The sequence below is a fragment of the Galleria mellonella genome, unplaced genomic scaffold (genome assembly GCF_026898425.1).
Source record: "Galleria mellonella isolate WM207_F2 unplaced genomic scaffold, CSIRO_AGI_GalMel_v1 utg99, whole genome shotgun sequence".
Taxonomy (NCBI): Eukaryota; Metazoa; Arthropoda; class Insecta; order Lepidoptera; family Pyralidae; genus Galleria; species Galleria mellonella.
This window is the reverse complement of record NW_026442184.1, coordinates 2,721,740-2,742,614: the sequence shown is the minus strand read 5'-3', so window position 1 is coordinate 2,742,614 and position 20,875 is coordinate 2,721,740. Positions and strand designations below refer to the sequence as shown.

The 20,875-nt window shown below is 34.9% G+C and overlaps 1 protein-coding gene across 1 annotated transcript in view; it reads right to left on the bottom strand.

Annotated features, from left to right (window-relative positions):
• LOC113513897 (uncharacterized) overlaps positions 1-14,629 on the bottom strand; it is a 31,809-nt gene extending 17,180 nt beyond the window's left edge. Inside the window, exons 1-6 of the mRNA XM_031912816.2 lie at positions 14,473-14,629; positions 12,223-12,425; positions 8,706-8,869; positions 7,177-7,314; positions 6,208-6,410; positions 805-940 (exon numbers count right to left, since the gene is read on the bottom strand). Of these exons, the coding sequence (XP_031768676.2) occupies positions 805-940; positions 6,208-6,410; positions 7,177-7,314; positions 8,706-8,869; positions 12,223-12,422 (841 nt within the window). The 5' untranslated portion in view covers positions 12,423-12,425; positions 14,473-14,629. The remainder of the gene's footprint in view (positions 1-804; positions 941-6,207; positions 6,411-7,176; positions 7,315-8,705; positions 8,870-12,222; positions 12,426-14,472) is intronic.
• Between the last annotated feature and the right edge of the window lie 6,246 nt (positions 14,630-20,875).

Here is a 20,875-nt window from a genome sequence, read left to right as displayed (position 1 = left end):
TCGTTATTAAACGAATATATAGGTATTGTAACTCAAATATATAAATATTGCTATATGTTACTCATCCCTATTTACAAGGTACAAATTTAGTGTATTGATCTAAGCGAAGATTTATCATATCAATAATCAATATACGTGATAAATATTACTGGTTAAATGATATTAAAAAAATATGTGTTTTGAGTCAAAACGAAGAAGGAAACAATGCGAAAAATAAAATTACACTAGTAAATTTGTCTTATTATTTTAGCTTATTAAAATGTTTGTAAAGATATTTGTTTATAATCATCATCATCATCATCTCAGCCATTATTTGTCCACTGTTGGACATAGACATTCTTCATAGACTGCCATAAAGAACGGTCCTGAGCAACCTGCATATTTAAATACAAACGCTTAAATGAAGTTAAATGTTTTCAGTAATGGGGAGGCAACTCCCCATTGCTATCAATATACCCTATCAGGTCGACCTTCACGCGGTCTCCCCTTGAAACTATCGTGATTAATTTATCGTTGAATTCGTCACGATAGGCTAACTGACCTGTCTCTTCATCTTTACCTATCACCTTTTAGTGTATACCGATAGCGCAGCCGAGGGTTACCATGCCATTTTTACCCATTAAAAAATGGAGTTAAATTAAAATTGGTATATAAGTAAACCATATTCATCCTGAATCCTATAGACAACCGACTTCTAAAAGATGAGGTTATATATTTTTTACGTTTTTGTTGAAAAAATTTTTTTTAAAAACAACTAATTTTATTAGATATTAAGATAAAGAGCTAAATAAATAAATAATATACCTTTTTTGGCTTCCATCAGAAGATGTATCATGTCCGGTCTGATGATGTTTTGCTCCTCTCTGTTCCTCATTGTGCTGAGCACCAGACTTTTGAAGAACGACGTGGTCGCCTCAGTGAAGAGTGTGAATTTAAGTTTCTGGAAAAATAAATAAGAAATATCATACAATCGGGAGAAAGGGATTGTTAGTAAGGAAGTCTAGTTGATCCATTGCTAGTAATACACACTATCAGGCCGACTTCCACGCGGTTCCCCCTGGAAACCGTCGTGGTTAATTCTAATGGAATTCGTCACGATGGGCTAACTGATCAGCTTTCATCCTCCCCTATCATCCCTCACTGGTGCCTCGCCAGCGTATCCCGATAGCGCGGGAGAGGTTAGCATTCCATTATCACAGTAAAAAAAATTATACAATCAATCCAATTTCCTGATCTTCAAAATGGAATACCTTGTGTTATTAGGAATCAAGTAACAACCTATGGGGGCACAGTCCAGTATACCTAGAACCGAGATAATTTAGGAAAGAAGGGAGGAAGTGATTATAAGTAATGCGGACTGCTAGTTCCATCATTAGCAATATATCGACCTCCCCGTGGTCCCCACTGGAAACCATCGTGATGAATTCTAAGTGTATTTATCACGATGGGCCGACAAGCCTGCCTTTTCATTCACATCTATCGTCCTTTACTGGTACCCCGCCAGAGTATAGTTTTTTTTTTGATGGGTGAAAATGGTATGGTAACCTCGCCTGCGCTAACGGGATACGCTGGCGGAGCACCAGTGGAGGGTGATAGATGAGAATGAAAACAGGCCAGTTAGCCCATCATGATGAATTCATCAGGAATTAACTATGATAGTTTCCAGGGAGAACCGCGTGGAGGTCGACCTGGTTGGGTATATTGCTAGCAATGGGATTCTCAGTCTCCATTACTAACAACCCCTTTCCCCCCAGCGTATACCGTTAGCGCGGGCAAGGCATTCCATTATCATTTATTAGAAAAAAAAAATAGGAAAGACTGTTTCTAAAAAATCTAAACGCAGGATTTCTCTGGAAGCAATGGGAGTGGTAGATGGTGCTACCGAGTAGATATATTACTATTGAGAGACATATTACTATTTATCGCCATGTGGTCCCGGCATAGAATAGGCCACCCCTTCCTTTCCCGTGAGCGTTGTAAAAGTCGACTAAAGGAGGGAGAGAGATTGGCAGTAGTGTTCTTCTTAAAACATGTCTAAAAGCCTAACTGCGGTTGCCAACCCGCTTGCCAAACGTGGCAACTATTGGAAAAACTCTCCTTAAGGGAAAGGCTTATATTCAGCGCTGGACAGTTAACGGCTGAAATAATAATAATAATAATAGATACTATTTATCAATATAATAAATATAATTATTATGCAATATTTATTTACGAGGTTATTCGCAAAAACTCATAGTAATCGACATAGCCCGAAGGATAACCATAGCTCGAAGAACCGACAACCGATGGGAAAAAAAGGTTCTTGAGTGGCAACCCAGTAAGGACAAACATAATCCAGAACGAACCCCCCCTAGATGAAGTGACGACTTCAAATGTATTGCAGAGAGTTAGTAGATACAGATGGCTCAGGGCCGTTCCTTATGACAGTCTATGAGGGAGACCTATGTCCAGCTGTGGACGGATAATGGCTGAAATTATGATGAACCTTTTTGTGCCGTCAAGAATTGAACCCGGAACCTCATTTAGTAAAGCAACGTACTCACCACTGCACCACAGTGGTCCTTAAAATAAAAGGTACAAGGTTCAAGACATCAATATTTATTTTTCAAATTTATATATAAATGCTCTTTTGAAGCGCTACGTTGCGTTGACCACTGATTCTTCGATAAAAATGTATCTACATATTTTATATGAAGATAAACTCGTGTTAAAATTTATTGCTTCTCAGATACTGTGTAATTGTTCCGTTTCTGATAACTATTTTTACTATCTACACATTTGTTTTATTTATAGTTTTTTTTTATTTATATAATAGTTTCCTCTTTGATATATATATATATATATATATATATATATATATATATATATATATATATATATATATATATATATATATATATATATATATATATATATATAATATATATATATATATATATATATATATATATATATATATTAAAAAAAACAAAACCGCTGAATCTAGAATCTTGAACTTTTTCTTTTTTTTAACGGATGATAATGGAATGGCGGGGCACCAGTGAAGGATGATAGGTGAGGATGAAGCTAGTCAGTTAACGCTTCATGACTAATTTAAAAAGAAGATTTCCAGGGGGAACCACGTGGAGATTGACCTAATAGGGTATATTGCTAGCAATGGGGCTGTTAACAATTCCTTTCCCCCAGAAGTATCTTGAATTTTTACAAATAGATTCTTTATATACCTTAGATGAACAATAAGAAAGGGGTTAAAAATTCAACCCCTAAAGGGATAAAACGGGAGTTGAAAGTTTGTTTGGAATTTAGAAGTCAAATACGATTTTAGATTTAGGCTCATGGTTCAAAACACGTATGAAATTGTGGGATAAGTCTATATTATCCTTACTGATATTATAAACTTAAAAGTGAGTTTGTTTGTTTGTTACCTTATAGAGTCTAAACTGCTTAACCAATCACTGATATTTAGTATATACGTATTATATGGGATGGAGAAAGATATAGGTTACTTTTTACCCCGGTCAGTAAACATATCCATATAAACATATATAGGTTTTTTTTTTAATGGATGATAATGGAATGGTTACCCCGCCTGCGCTATAGATATATAGCGGGGTACCAGTGAGGGAGAATAATTGAAAATGAAAGAGCAAGTCAGTTACCCCTCGTGATAAATACACCTGGAATTCAGCACGATGGTTTCCAGGGGGGGTTATTGGAGATTGATCTGCCAGGGTATATTGGTAGCAATGGGACTGGTAGTCCGCATTACAACCCAATTTACAACTGATTACACAGACGAAGTCGCGGGTAAGAGCTAGTAAGAATATATTTCAAATACATTTATTCTTTTCTTTAACAAATATTTCTTGAAATCTTGTTATTCTTCTAATGTAACTTATGTATGTATGTATACATACATATGTGTTCGTGCTAATCATATATTTTTTTTTATTTAACTTAGAATGACAAACAAGCTGACGGCCCACCTGATGGAAAGTGCTAACCGTCGCCTATAGACATGAGCAGTACCATGGACATAACAGAGTATACTGTTTCGCCAATGTTACCCCCCATGCGTTGCCATTCCTGAGGACTCAGGTGTTATTCCTCTGTACCCTGTAAATTCACGCCATTTCCCACTCTTCAAACCGAAACACAGCCATGCAAAAACAACTGCTTCACGGTAGAAACACGAATGTGACAGAGGTACGCAAGCAATCGACTTTTGTACAAAGTCTCCCTCTGGTAAATACGTACATCAATTATATTGATTACAGAGACCAGTTTCCTGTACACTGTTGTTGACAATAAAGTAATTATCCTCAGACCTAATTCATGTTTGACTATTATTCTTCACCATAATGCATCATGTGACTTGCTAATTGCATGGCGTATAAGGAAATAAAAACATCCGCAAGTATATATATTCAAAATAAAATAAGATTGTGTTAAATAAAAAAAAAACGATTTCAATTGTGGCAAAACAAGTTTTTTCGATTTAAAAATTAAACTTCTGAATTGATTTTGATTAATTTTCTATGAGACCAATTTGTATGTTTATACTATTTTTTTTATACAACTTAGAATGGCAAACAAGCTGACGGCCCACCTGATGAAAAGTGGTAACCGTCGCCTATAGACATGAGCAGTGGACCATGGACATAACAGAGTGTACTGTTTCGTCCATGATGTCCTCCATGCGTTGCCATTCCTGAGGACTCAGGTGTTATTCCTCTGTACCCAGTAAATTCACGCCACATCCCACCCTTCAAACCGAAACACAGCAATGCAAACACAACTGCTTCACGGTTGAAACATGAATGGGACAGAGGTATCCAAGCAATCGACTTTTGTACAAAGTCTCCCTCTGGTAAAAATTATAAATATTTATCATTTTTAAAGTTACCTAAATGTATAGAATTGAGATCTTTCATCGTTTTTTTTTTTAATTAAACACCGTTTTACACATTTATACTATGTATTACAAATTGTTTACATACGTTCATGTTTAGCGTAATATTCACCTTGTATTTGATTTTGCTAGTCGAGTCACAGTTGATCTGTGGGTAAGTATATTACCACGTGCGAAGCCCCGTGTTCATATATATACTTGTATAATTACATACTGTGAACTTCATAAAATGTAAATAACCATGATATTTTACAAGCGAAACGCATGGTAAAGATTTCCGTTGTGATTCAAATAGTGCATCAGTCCTCGACGCTCTCAAGAACAATATTTCTGACTTCATATTGAAGTTTCAGAGATTAAGTACAGTCAAAAAATATGCTATCTCTATTTTCGCATTATGTCTGTCACCTTATTAGTTAGCTATTAATTTGTGATTAAGTATACAAAGTCGTTATCTAACTAATCCGCCAGCCAAGCGTAACTGATAAAACCCCCCATGGTTTTAAAGGCTAATGATATAGTTATCGTATTTGCATATTATAACTAGGTCTTGCCCGCAACTTCGCTCGCGTAATTCATAGAAATATATTGTATCAATATAAACCTTTAGTAATATAACCGTAAAAACTGTCCTTGGCATTCGTGTTTACAGTTTAGTTTATTTTTAGAATTTGAAGAACTGCAGTTCTGTTTGCATGGCTGTGTTATTTAGAGGCGGTGTCGCAGAACGTGAACAAAATGGCAGTCGGAGATTGATGGTTAATATGGAAGGTTGTGAAACTTCTGGTAGTAATAGTGGTGGTCAATGTACGAATGTTGGCAGTCCCAAACATACTAATAGTAGTGGTAATAAATAAAATAATTCTAATAAAATAACAAGAAATGAATGGTCATCTTAATTAATAAACTTAGATGGGAATCTAATTGATTAAACTATTTTCTTTACGTATAGTTATTAATGTTAGGTTGATCCCCACTTAGTATAGGAAAAACCGTTTTTAGGACGAACGAATTTATATACGAACGAAATTTTAATACGAAAAGGTACAAAAATACTAGAGGGATAAAAATACAAAAGTACAAAAATACTAAATAACCAGAGGGAGACTGTTATGTTCATTTGTGTTTCTACCGTGAAGCAGTTGTGTTTGCATAGGCGACGGTTACCACTTTCCATCAGGTGGGCCGTCAGCTTGTTTGCCATTCTAAGTTGTATAAAAAAAAAAAAAAAAAAAAACTAGTATAAGGGTTTACATTGTGACTTTGTTTTATAATAATAGAAAAAGATAACTTACCGACATAATCTTTGGAAAAGAAATAAAGCCAAAGAACTTGAGAAGCTGAAAGTATCCAAATGTAGACGCTTCTTTCCCCTTCTGATAAAATTCATTTTCCTCTTTCATATGCGAGTCAACCTTCAGTCCGAAGGCGCAGGAGGCGATGACGTCATTGGCATATCGGGTCGTCAAATCTTTTGCCTCGATATCAACGTAGTCAACTAAAAATGTCATTAGAAAAATTTATTTTTCTTAAAACAAAAGTTGCAAATTTAGCAAGTATTAAACTATAAATGAGTAGCAATGTACCCTAGCAGGTCGATCTCCATACGGTTCCCCCTGGTAACCATAGTGATTGATTTATTGTTGAATTCATTACAATGGACCAACTGACCTGCTTCATCATCATCTGTCATCTCTCACTGGTGCCCCGCCAATGTATACTAATAGCATAGGCGGAGTAACCATTCTATTATCATCCATTAAAAAAAACTATAAACAAATATTAAATTTATCTGAAAGAGACAGACACAAAACACGGGGAAAGGCAAATATCAGGTCAAACTCTTCGTTCATCCTCCAGAGGGAGACTTTGTACAAAAGTCAATTGCTTGGGTACCTCTGTCCCATTCGTGTTTCAACCGTGAAGCAGCTGTGTTTGCATGGCTGTGTTTCGGTTTGAAGGGTGGGATATGGCGTGAATTTACAGGGTACAGAGGAATAACATCTGAGTCCTCAGGAATGGCAACGCATGGGGGAATATCATGGACGAAACAGTATACTCTGTTATGTCCATGGTACTGCTCATGTCTATAGGCGACGGTTACCACTTTCCATCAGGTGGACCGTCAGTTTGTTTGCCATTCTACCAGTTGTATAAAAAAAACCATTAAGGCGCTAAGAGCTAACAGACTAACTCAATATCACATTTATAACACTAGTAAGGACTAGTAACAATTTGTATAATATTTTAAAAGCAATGCTTACCTCCTGAATTTTTTATCTTAGCTTTAAGAGCTTGTATCATTTGATCGCCAACTTCCACCATAAATGGCACCATCAGGCGTATCTTGGAACTGGTGAACGCTGGACTCAAAGTGGACCGCATGTCCTTCCATTCTTGCCCTGTAAAAATATTATACCCATATTTCTATGGAAAAATGTAAATAAACTATATGTTAATAATTGTATTTTACTTCTTTATATATTATGAATTCACATTATTAACATACTATCACTATACTAGTTTTTACCCGCGACTTCGGCTGCGTGACTGGGATATATTCTTTAACCGGCACTAAAGGAGGGAAAGGGATTTTTAGTAATGGAGACTGAGAATCCCATTGCTAGCAGTATACCCAACCAGGTCGATCTCCTCGCGGTTCCCCCTGGAAACTATCATGGTTAATTCCTAATGAATTCATCATGATGAGCTAACTGGCCTGTTTTCATTCTTGTCTATCACCCTTCACTGGTGCTCCGCCAGCGTATCCCATTAGCGCAGGTGGGGTAACCAATCCATTTTCACCCATAAAAAAAATCTGGCACTAAAAGTAGCATTATTTCCTTTTCCATCTCATATAGTACGAGTATATATATAACAAACAAATAAATTTACTGTCACATTTTTAATATTAGTATGGAAGTCATCATCATGATATCAGCCTTTAACTGTACACTGCTGAACATAATCCTCCCCTTAGGGGGATTTGCCAGTAGTGTCACGCTTGGCAGGCGGATTAGCAACCGCAGTTAGACTTCGGAGATGTTTTAAGAGGGACGCTGCTGCCCATCCCTCGCCCTCCCTTAGTAGCCTCTTATGAAAGGGTGACATGTTCTACGCGAACATTAGTAAGGAAGTAAGGATTATATATATATTTTTTTGCAACTTAGAATGGCAAACAAGCTGACGGCCCACCTGATGGAAAGTGGTAACGTCGCCTATAGACATGAGCAGTACCATGGACATAGCAGAGTATACTGTTTCGCCCATGATACCTCTTATGCATTCCTGAGGACTCAGGTGTTATACCTCCGTACCCTGTAAATTCACGCCATATCCCACCCTTCAAACCGAAACACAGCCATGCAAACACAACTGCTTCACAGTAGAATCACGAAGGGGACAGAGGTACCCAAGCAATCGACTTTTGTACAAAGTCTCCCTCTGGTGATATATTATTACGTCATGATTATCATCATATCATCCGATATCTGTCCACTGTTGAATACAGTCCATAGTCTATGGGGACTAACGTAAGGAACGGCCCCAAGCGAAAGGACTGTGGGCCATTTCCTCATGTTATTTGCAATTGGTGAGTTTTGCCATTAATTGCTGCGCTTGGCAAACCGATTATCCACCACAGATAGGTGATATTTTAAAAGGGATGCTGCTGCCCATCCTTCGGCCATTAGGTTCCCTCGGTCACCTCTTACGACATCCACGGGAATCGAAAGGGTCCCAAGACCACATGGCAAGATAATAAAAATATTAATTACTATTATAATTTACTGACCTTTTAGTGAAAATAAATTTCTTCCAAAGAAAGGATCCACCTTTTCATCAACAAACGACCGATGGTCCAGAAAGTGCTCGAAGTCCTTGATAGATATTTTCTTGACAAGATCAAGATCTTTGACTACAATCATTGGGCTTAGAAACTCGTATCTTCCAACAAACCTAAAGATAAAAAAGAAATTCAATATCTTAATTATATAATAAAATTGTAATTAAACGATTCCTGTACATGGGAGATCATCATGCCTTTAACTGTCCACTACCGAACATAAGCATTTCCCACTGGGGAACTAGTAGTAGGCCACGCTTGGCAAGCGGATTGCAGTTAGGCTTGGAGATGTTTTAAGAAGGACGTTGCTGCCCATCTCTTCGTCTCTATGGGAGAGATTTTTTTTTATTATTATTTTAAGGGCTTTTATCTTCTTCAGGCATATCAGTCCTATTGTACCCTGAATTGATTTCTCAAACAAAACTTTATCTACTTTCCCTAGACGCGGAAAGAGAAGAATTAGTGGGCATCAATATTTAGAGAGGATATGGAGAGATATTTAAGAAAAATTAATATGAGTAATAATAATAATAATTTATGCTAAAACAATAACAGTTTTTAGAATTTTTTCTATATCTCTATCTGTATGTTTGTTCCGGTATCACACAAAAACTACTACACCAAATTTTTTATCTTAATACGTCATTTAGTAGCACTCTATTTTATTGGTTTCTTTACTTCTGAAATCCAAGCGTGGTAATGGCTGGAAAGAAATATGAAAATTTTATCAAGCCAGCCTATTTAAAAAAAGAACGCACCAGTATATTTAAAAAAAGAAAAAGAATTTTTTGGTCAAACTTTTCTTGTAATCTCTTAATGTTATGTTAATAATTATTAATTTAAAAACAATAAATATAAAAAACTATATTTAGAGAAGTAGTATCTTTTTCCGATATACATTTATTTTGATATCAATAACTCTTCCTAAAATATTACTTTTAAAATTAAATTATTTAATTAATTCAATAAGATGGCTCTTATGGAAAGTTTGAAACTCGATCGTATAGAATATGTTAGTAAAGTACCAATAATTAATTATAATTACTGTTTCGCCCATGATAAATTCCCATAACATACGTATATTCCTAAACAAATTTATTATGTCATAAATTTGATATTCAGTAAATTCATAGACAAATAATATTCAAACAAACACATATTAATCACAACTGCTTCACGGTTGAAACAAAAAAAAAATATACAGTGTGTGTGTCAGTTACATGGTAGTGTGTGTGTAAAAGGTCTTTTATTTTATTATAATATATTTATTTTGATTATATCTTTAAACTTAATCACTATTTGCCTATCAACTTTATCTATATCCATTTCCTATCTTTATAAAATTACATAATTTGTAATTGTAATTTGTAAGATAATTTTTATCACGCACAAATAATAAAACAAATAGCTTATCACAATTGTTGTAACTTATTATCTGTCTGTCCTGTTGTTATGTTTATTTTTAACTCGAAAGTTTTATTGTTATCACTAAAGTACTTTCTAAATGGTATTAGAAATAAGTCAAAACATTCAATAAATTTTTCAATTGTTTTTATTTGTTCCACTAATGTAATTTATTTTTTATTTGTTCTACTACTGAACTTCAATAGACTGTCTTATTTTTTTTATTTTTTTTTATAAAACTTAGAATGGCAAACAAGTAACGGCCCACCTGATGGGAAGTTTTATCACGTCGCCTATAAAACATAGCTTATCCAATTGACGTAACAGATTATCTGTTTCGCCCATGTTATCCCCCATGTGTTTATTTTTAGGACTCAAAGTTTTATTGTTATCACTGAAGTACTGCCATTCCCATATTAGAAATCAAAACATTCAATAAACACAACTTTTTTTTATTTGAAACACGAATGTACATTTATTTTTTATTTGTCGACTTTTGTACAAAGACTGTCTTAAAATGGGGGGTCAATCCAATACCAAAATGAGACTTTGTACAAAAGTCATTTGCTTGGATACCTCTGTCCTATTCGTGTTTCAACCGTAAAGCAGTTGTGTTTGCATGGCTGTTTCGATTTGAAAGGTGGGATATGGCAGTGGATACACAGAGTACAGAGGAATAAGACTTGAGTCCTCAGGAAAGGTCCCATTCCCATTGTCCCATTCGTGTTTCAACCGTGAAGCAGTTGTGTTTGCATGGCTGTGTTTCGGTTTGAATTGTGGGATATGGCGTGAATTTACAGGGTACAGAGAAATAACATCTGAGTTCTCAAGAATGGCAACACATGGGGGGTATCATGGGCGATACAGTATACTCTGTTATGTTCACGGTACTGCTCATGTTTACAGGCAACGGTTACTAATTTCCATCAGGCGGGCCGTCAGCTTATTTGCTATTCTAAGTTGCATAAAAAAATATTTATTTGTTTACTTATTCATTAAGTAAATATTACATTAAAACAGACTATACGTTTTGTATTTCATTGACTTGTCTTTCATATTACAGTGTCAAAATGAACCTTTTATCTTAAGGCAGAGAGTATGAATTAATAGGTTATTTCATGAGTCAAAAACACAAAAGGTTTAATAATTTAATCCGCTATATACCACTACCATGTAATTTGTATGGCTTTCTTACATTTAAGATTATTATAATGCATATTATGCCATTCATTAAATGTACTATTTAATTTACTTCAAATTCAATAAATTCGTTAAGTTTTAGTGGATTAACATATTACAAACTCTTAGAAAATGCTCTGTTTTGTCTATGATTGTAGCAAAATGCCAAACAGCTCAATTTAATTTGTAAAACTGTCATGTTTTATATTAATATAACTAGTGATTCGGCCTGATTTCGCATGGGTTAATAGAATTTTTGAATATAATATATAGCTTATGTTACTCGCTGACAATGTAGCATTCTACAAGTGAAGTCATTCACTAGTTTTTAAGTTTACCAATTATAAATAAATAATCAATTCCTCCTTATGACAAAGTATAGATTGTTAATTTTTTTTTTTTTGTTACAAGCAATTATAAATTAATATTTCTCTAATTATAGTATTATAATAGAATTAATAGTTTAGAATAAAATAAAATATGTTATACATTGTATGGTAGTTATAAATATTTACAGTAGTTTCTGAGTTTATCCATGATAAACAAACAATCAAAATTTTGCCCTTTATTTTTAGTTGATTTTTACTTTATTGTATACGCTAATAATACATAAAAAAATGCAAGTAAATGTACAAAGCTTAACTTAAAAGCCGAGCTTAACTCTAAAGTTCTCTTCAAGCAAACCCAAAGTGGAAAGCAGCATCAATGAGAGCGGTGTAAAATATTGTGATAATTTTCGAACAAAAAGAACTAGAGTTTATACTTAACTAATTAATCTTTATAATATTATTATAGATAAGTCTAGTATAGTTAGTATTATTATTAGTATAGTTTGTAATTATTAAAAAAAAAAGAAAAAAGAAAATGAATTTAAAATTCGAACCTCTCTTCCGGAAAACTCTCGTAATATTTCATAATATCATCAGCGAAATGATCGATCCGTAGTACGATCTTGGCCATGTTCCCTAAAATTGGGACAGGCCTGAAGTGCTTCACCCCATGTTTGGAGAATCTAGAGTATACCTGGCGACAGTACAGCACCAAGGCTGCCGCAATTGCCAGCAACCAGATGAGGTACAACATAACCTGAAAAAAAAATCACTTATAGAGTTTTCTTACGCAACTTGAGACAATTTGAATGGCAAATAACCCGGCGACCTAACTGATGTAAAATGCTAACTGTCACCATAAATATAAGCAGCACTATGAAAATTACAGAATGCCCATGACGCTACTCATGCATTGCTGGTCCTGTGTGTGTTTGCCGTGTGGTCCTAGCATAGAATGGGCCACCCCTTCCTGTCCTGTAGATGTCGTAAGAGGCGACTAAGAAAACTTAATAATCGAGCCATGGGCAGCAGCGTCCCTGTTAAAATATTTCCAACGTCAAGCGTAGCAACCTATAGGTGCTTATGTTCAGCAGTTTACAGTTGATATAATAGTAATAAATTTACCAGAGGGAGACTTTGTACAAAAGTCGATTGCTTGGGTACCTCTGTCCCATTCGTGTTTCAACAACGAAAACGCGAATTAAAGCCCTGAACCAGCAGTTGAGATGAAGTAAGTGATGATTTGCATGGCTGTGTTTCGGTTTGAAGGTTGTATTTGGGCTGTGTTTCGGTTTGATATGACGTAAATTTACAGGGTATAGAGGAATCTTCAGGGTCGACAACGCGCGCGTAATGCCTCTGGTATTGCAGGCGTTCATAGGCTACGGTAACCGCTTATCATCAGGTGGGCCGTATGCTTGTTTGCCACCTCAGTAGTATAAAAAAAAGAATAACACCTGAGTCCTCAGGAATGGCAACGCATGGGGGGTATCATGGGCGAAACAGTATACTCTGTTATGTCCATAGTACTGCTCATGTCTATAGGCGACAGTTACTACTTTTCATCAGGTGGGCTGTCAGCTTGTTTGCCATTCTAAGTTAAAAAAATAATGTATTCCTGTAAGGTACTTCCGCACTCAGTAATTTTATTGTTTTATTTCATTCTTCAAATTGGGAGGGAAGGAATATTTAGTAATGGGTTCTAAAAGTCCCATTGCAAGCAATATATCCTATCCAATTGACATACACGTAGTTCTACCTGGAAACCATTGTGGTTAATTCTTGTGGAATTCGATACAAATTGCTAGATCGCTATGGTCATGTAATAAAAAACATAGTAACGCACGAGTAGTACTGGGACAGTCGTCCCTTTTCGAAGATTGCCCTTGATTACCTTGATCTTGTAACATCAGTTAGTGCGCAATTTTTACTACCAACCAGGTTGCATGACTGCGTGCTTGTGTAAGACGTTCGTTTACAAACGATAAGACTATTTAAAATCGCCTGTTAATATTACATTTATAATGATATACTTTTTCAAAAATCGATATGTCTCTAAAGGATTTGAGCAAATTAAAATAGGAAAGTATAGTTCAAAAGTACCTTTATACGTCTATTCCTATAATTTTAAAGTACGTAATCAAAGTCGCAGTTATAAATAACTAAATGTAAATGAAATGAAACAGTTCGACCTAAAAAATCAACCCATTTGGTTTAAAAAGTGATTACTGTAAGGATAAAAATATTTCATCTCATTTTTTTGCTAATTTTATAAAAGTCAGTGACCATTTACTGTACATTGCTGAACACAGAGTTCCCCCATAAAGGGGGTTTTGCCAGGAGTTGCTACGCTTGGCAGGCACGTTGACAACCGCAGTTAGTCTTTGGTGATGTTTTAAGAAGGACGCTGCTGTCTATCTATCAACCATTAAGTTCCCTTACGACACCCACAGGTAAGGAAGAGGTAGCCCATTCTATACGGAGATCACATGGATATATACACATAAATAACTTTTTAACAATAAAAAAAAAAAAATTTTGAAGAAACAATTATCAAAATTAATGTACAGTTTTGTTGACAAATATCATAATATAATCTTTTTAAGACAATAAAAAAATAACAAAAGTACGCAAATAGAGCGCGTATTACAAATGAATAAATTCACTTAAACCGTTACTTTTTGAATAAAAATTAAATAATAAACTTAAAAACTATGTCTTTCACAAATATTGAACAAAAATCCCAAATATATTTAATACAATGTTTTAGTGCAATTTCAATTTGAAAATTCAATTTTACTTACTAGTATGTTTCAACAATAAATGCCAAATTCACTGGCACGCAAATATCAAACGAGTTTCGTGTCACTTGGCTTGGCTCGACCTACAACACTGCTTGTGCCTGTTGCAGCACGGAAAACACTGTGCGCGTGCGCAACCGAATGTGTTTTATATTCCTTATTAGATCGGTACGTCTTAGTACCGCAAAGATGACAATTTGATAATATCTATCATTCTTTGTTTGTATAATTAAGTACGTATTTAAATTTTGTTGTGCGTAGGTATTTAGGTGTTATCTTGATTCGTGTATTAATCATTATTTTTTTATAGTCTACCTGTTTGTCTTATACAAAAAAAAAAAAAATTATATATTCACCAATATTTTTATTTATTTATTTTATTTCCTTGTTTCCATGTCTTACAGGATAAGACATTAGAAGAATTAGAACATTATTCTTGAACTAATATATTAAAGTGGGGGAAAATACACACATACATATATACATAAATATATACCTAAACCATCAACAATCTATTCGTCACGATGGGCTAAACCTATCCTCATATATCCTTCACATACAATATACCTATTATCACATATAAAAAATATATTAAAGGTTGATTTACACAAGTACGTTGATTAGGGTTCGATTTATGACATTTTTAATTATAAAGCAATTGCACGTATATTATTATGATATTAATAAGAATTATTGTAAAATATTGGTTATATTATTTTTAACTATATTTATTGCAAGAGCTCCACCGACAAGAGCGCAGCTCTTAAATAGGATAGATAGATAGATATTTATTGCATCCATTATTTATTTTTTGACACGTTAAATATGGATCTATGTACAGTAAAGACTATGAGTATAATCCGGACCTCAATGATCCAGATTCGCGATTATCCGGACTGTCAACTTTCTAGAAAATAATGTATATATAACTCTGAGATGTTAATCCTCTGTACTCTGTAAATTCACGCCATATCCCACCCTTCAAACCGAAACACAGCCATGCAAACACAACTGCTTCATGGTTGAAATACGAATGGGACAGAGGTACCCAAGTTAGTTAATAGGAAATCGTACTCCTAATTTCTTAATATACATTGATTTTAATTAGTTTATACGAATAAACACACGTACGTAAATGAGTTAAGTTACCTTTTTAAAGCTAAGACTATGCACAAACATTGCTCCGATGTATAAATTAAATTATCCGGCTTTTTGATTATCCGCATGTTTTGCAACAACAAATGGTCAAGTTAATCGAGTAAATTATGTTAGTTATTTATAATATTTGTTAAGATAATAGTTAACTAATTAGTTTATTTAAAAACTTATGTAAAAAAAAAAATTAAAATTTTATCAGAATGATATATTTATATACTCATCAATATTTTTATTTATTTATTTTATTTCCTTGTTTCCATGTCTTACAGGATAAGATTTTAGAAGAATTAGGAACATGTAAAATATTCTCTGTTATGTCCATGTTACTGCTCATGTTTATAGGCAACGGATAACGAACTTTTCATCAAATAAGCCAGGTTTATTTGCCATTCTTTGTATTGTATAAAAGAAAATAAAAAATCATGAATGGTATGAAAATTATTATATTGTTAAATGCTTTTTTAGTGCCCGCACTAATATGTAAAACAAATTTTATGTTTACGACACCAGGTAAATTGTTACGAAACAAATGACTGTCTGAGTAAATGACGCATCAACAGCATGATGCAAAAACGATTTTGATTGACTTATAAAAGATTCATATATTTGTTTATTTATACTTTTGTACATTTGCTTAAAGTATAATATATATTAAGTTAAAACAAAAATGTGCAATGATGACTTATCCCTTAAAGGGTTTTCTTCAACCTTAAGAACCCGAAAGGAGAAAATGTTTGTATATAAAGCATAACATACGTATATGGTGTAAAAATAATACGATGAATAATTATTAAAATAATAGTAAATTATATATATATATATATATATATGTTCGCGACATTGTAATCATTTTGTATAGTTTATAGCGATATTTTATAGTTAATTTTGTCATTAGTTTTAATCGTTTAAATTGTTAATTTTACATAGATTTTTACGATGTATCTATAGCTCGTAAGTTGAATAAAACATTTTTATTGTGTCTTGTCATTATTACCCGTAAATAGAAATAAGGGAAAATTGTAAAAATAATAGAAATAAGACAATTGTAACAAATAAATAGACGCCGAACGGTGCTTTTAAGCATTAACATGTTGTCGTGCGACCGGGCGGGTATAAAGATAGGCCGCCTACCGTCGAGCGGCATGCTCTGTTATGCTCTGCGACACAGTACACTCCCCAACCGATAAGAAATAGGAACTCTTCAGAACGGAACCGGGAGCTTCAGAAAAGGAATTATTGCGTTTCTCTCCAGCCTGAACCAGCACCCCTACAGTCCACGCTCACCGAGCGGTCAAGCTGCACCGTTCAATATATATATATTCCCTATGTTGACTGGGAGAGAATGCTTTTAGCATTAAGTCCGCCATGTACACATATTTGTACTAATGAATAAATAAATGATGAATAAAATCTTGTAATTACAAGAATAATCACATTGAGAAAACAATGGCCAGCCTACCGCTAAAAGCGATCTCTTCCAGGCAACCTTTGGATGGAGAGGAGTAATTATAAACAGTTTGATCAGAGGCATGATGAAATTCTATTATTTCTAAATATGGAATTCTTTCTAAATTATACATATCTGTATATGTATTTAAAAAAAGATCAGTTTCGTGCCTCCATTTAAACTGTTTATAATTACTCTTCTCCATCCAAAGGTTACCTGGAAAAAATCGATTTTTGCGATAAATCCACCCGTTGTTTTCTCAGTGTAATATTCTCTAGGAATTGTTTATATCTATAATAAGTTTAGTTATATAATCTTATGGAGGAAACAATAAAGAGTATCTATCCAGATAGCTATTATTGTGATGTTCAATTGTAAACGCAGTGTCAAGGTTGATTTGATACCTAATTGAATGGACACACGAGACCACACTGCTGTTGATGACGCCTCAGCTCCCGGGTGCACGTCCGTGTATTGTCGGATTTTAATTCGGTGCATTAAGCTGACATAAGCTAATGTCACTTTCATAAATAATGTTGCCCCATCTAACTTAGTAGTGATGGCTTCATTCATTTAAAAACCAACTATTTTCACTAGCGTAAACCTATTAAGTTATAATTATATAAGTAATATATAATAATAACTATTTCATTACAACAAAAACAAGACAAGAAAAAACCTACCTACCTCGATTTTTTTTTATTTATACCAATAAATAAAAAAAAATCGAGGCCCGCATTGTACGCTGGTTTCTCTCCCTGGGGCCCTGAACTCCGGCCGACTGTGCTTCTGCCGGAGGTTAGTTTGCCATCTCCTCTCCTTAAGAGGAGAGATGTGAATTTTCTAGAAATTTAAAAAATAATAATAAGCAATACAGTAACAACCTGCAACACTGGAACTGACAGTTTACTGCACTGAATTAAAAGTCCCGAATATAAATCTCAAGGCGACCGCATGCCCGGTAGTCGACCATTATCTTCGTTTATTGCAGTCTGCAACCGCTGTACACATATACCCATATTATATTAAACTCTATCAGCATCTTTATATAACGGCATGCTGCGCGACTTTAACTCATTATAAGCGTGTGACACACACTTAACGACTAATGATAGGTTAACCGTCGAAAGGACGATCAGAAGATGATTGGGGTTGCCCAATCGACGACCGACCACTCTCTTATTTCACAGTCGTAGGTCATCTATTTTGCTAGATTTGTCTCCCTTAACTTGTAATCCACCCTCAAATATATATAAACAATGTGCCCAATATAGCAGGGATCCCATCACCTATATCAAATAGTGAGGACGGTATTCTATGTACAGACAAACATCCTAAACTAGCTTTACCATGGGGGGAAAGGGATTGTTAGCAATGGAGTTTGACAGCCCCATTGCTAGTAATATACCTTATAGGTATATTGCTAGCAATGAGAATTAGAGGTCGACCTAACCTCCACGTGGTTCCCCCTGGAAACCATCGTGAACAATTCTTGTTGAATTCGTCACGATGGGCTAACTGACCTACTTCATCCTCACCTACCATTCTTCACTGGTGCCCCGCCGGTATATACCGATAGCGCGGGTGGGGTTACCATTCCACTATCATCCATTAAAAAAAATAGTGAGGACGGGGTGAACAAAAGCACCTCCAATTAAAAAATGATACAGGAGGCTCGACCAAGATACTATTTCAGAATCATAGATTATATCGATAGAATGTCATTCAAAATATATCCATCCATCAATTTGCTATGTGTGTGTGAATTTAGTTACCATAATATACATATATAGTTGCGCCATCTATCGTATCACACAAGTTTACCGCGTTATAATAATATTTATAGGACTGACACGACGATCAACACTACTTCCTTTGTTTCCTATTCCCGCACGTACTTTTGGTATACGTACGGGCAAGAAAGGCCCTTTGTCGTGCTGAAAGTTTAAAAAATTCGCCCGCGCGGTGGCGCGAAAGTTGACTAGTAACGCCCGCATCACCAACATGTCTGGTGCACATTGTTGACTAGTAGCTCCCGTATCACCAGCATGTCTGGTGCACATTATTGACTAATAACTCCCCCATCACCAGCATCTCTGGTGCATATTGTTGACTAGTAACTCCCGCATCACCAGCATGTCTGGTGCACATTATTGACTAATAACTCCCGCATCACCAGCATCTCTGGTGCATATTGTTGACTAGTAACTCCCGCATCACCAGCATGTCTGGTGCACATTATTGACTAATAACTCCCGCATCACCAGCACGTCTGGTGCACATTATTGACTAGTAACTCCCGCATCACCAGCAAGTCTGGTACACATTGATGACTAGTAACTCCCGCATTACCAGCATCTCTGGTGCATATTGTTGACTAGTAACTCCCGCATCACCAGCATGTCTGGTGAATACAGTTAGTCTTTTTTGATATCGCAGAGTTGTGAATTAACTCCCGCATTATCTGCATATCTTTTTTGGTACCGCACATGTTGGACTCAATATCGTACATTTGGTGAAATGCTATTATAACACCGCATTGAAAACTTTTGACTGATAACGTAGTGATCCAGTGCTTTGACTGCGATTCGTCTCGAGATCCTGGAGCTTTGAAGATTGTGACGGTTCGCCTATAGTACAATAGGTTTAATACCATAAGTACATAGAAAAGAAACAGGGGTTCCTATGGGTGACCGCTGCGAAAGCTGAGCTATTTAATATAAACAAACTTTAAAGTCAAGGTTCACAATAGTATACAGAGAAGACGTTACCATATATGAAATATTGACACAGAAGGGAAACTCCTTTGATGTGTTTCCAAAGTGTAGTGGATGTCACAAGAAAATTAAATAAATTAAACAAAAATATATTATATTTTATATATAACCAAATTATAGTTTACCTTTTTATCATCAGGTGTAAAAAAGATACATACAACACAGTTTAATAAGGTTTATGAGAGTCTTTAAAGTTTTATAAATTCGATAATCAATTTAATATAAAATACCAAAATACGTTAACATATAATTAAATTGAATTTAAAGAAAAGTTCAGTTCGAATAATAGGCTAAATCTGATTATTGAAATATCTACCCTTCGGTGACATAATCTATGACGTTATTAGAGAAAGAATAAAAAAAAAAGAGGAGGAGAGACGGCAGATCGGCGGGCGCGCGGGAGTCGGTTTTTAGGAATTGCGGAATAAGAGGAAAAAGAAAAAGGAAAATGGCGGGGAGTCGTGTTTTAGGGATTGCGCAATAAAATAAAAAAATAACTGGGATATAGATCTAGGAGGGACTGGATCGATGAAGGGGTTTGAGACCTTAGTGTATCACTATCGATTAAGTGTGTGAAATTAATCAATAGAAGACTGGAGAATCCGGTGAGCTTGTTCCATTTATTACTACGTAGTTAGATTTTTGACTGTGATCGCAGGCAAAGTCTATACTTAATATTTTTCCCAACAACTATTAAAATACGTATTTAGTCGAGTCCATATACCTTTAGGTAATGCGTATATTGTTAAATGCAATCACATTTGAACAAATTTTACATCAATATAATTTACGTACTTACGTTATTTTACTCATATACAAATCCAATTATATGGTCGTTTGATAGAACTTCATCAATTTGATTCAATGTTCTAATTGTCCAGTTTTGGAAAATACTTATTGAATCAACTATTGAACTATTACAATACTAACTAGTTTCATATCTAGTTATTTTGATGAGAGAGAGGGGTTATTGAGTGGCGACTCTGTAAATGCAAGTGCGATGTGGGCTACCTCCATTGTTTGG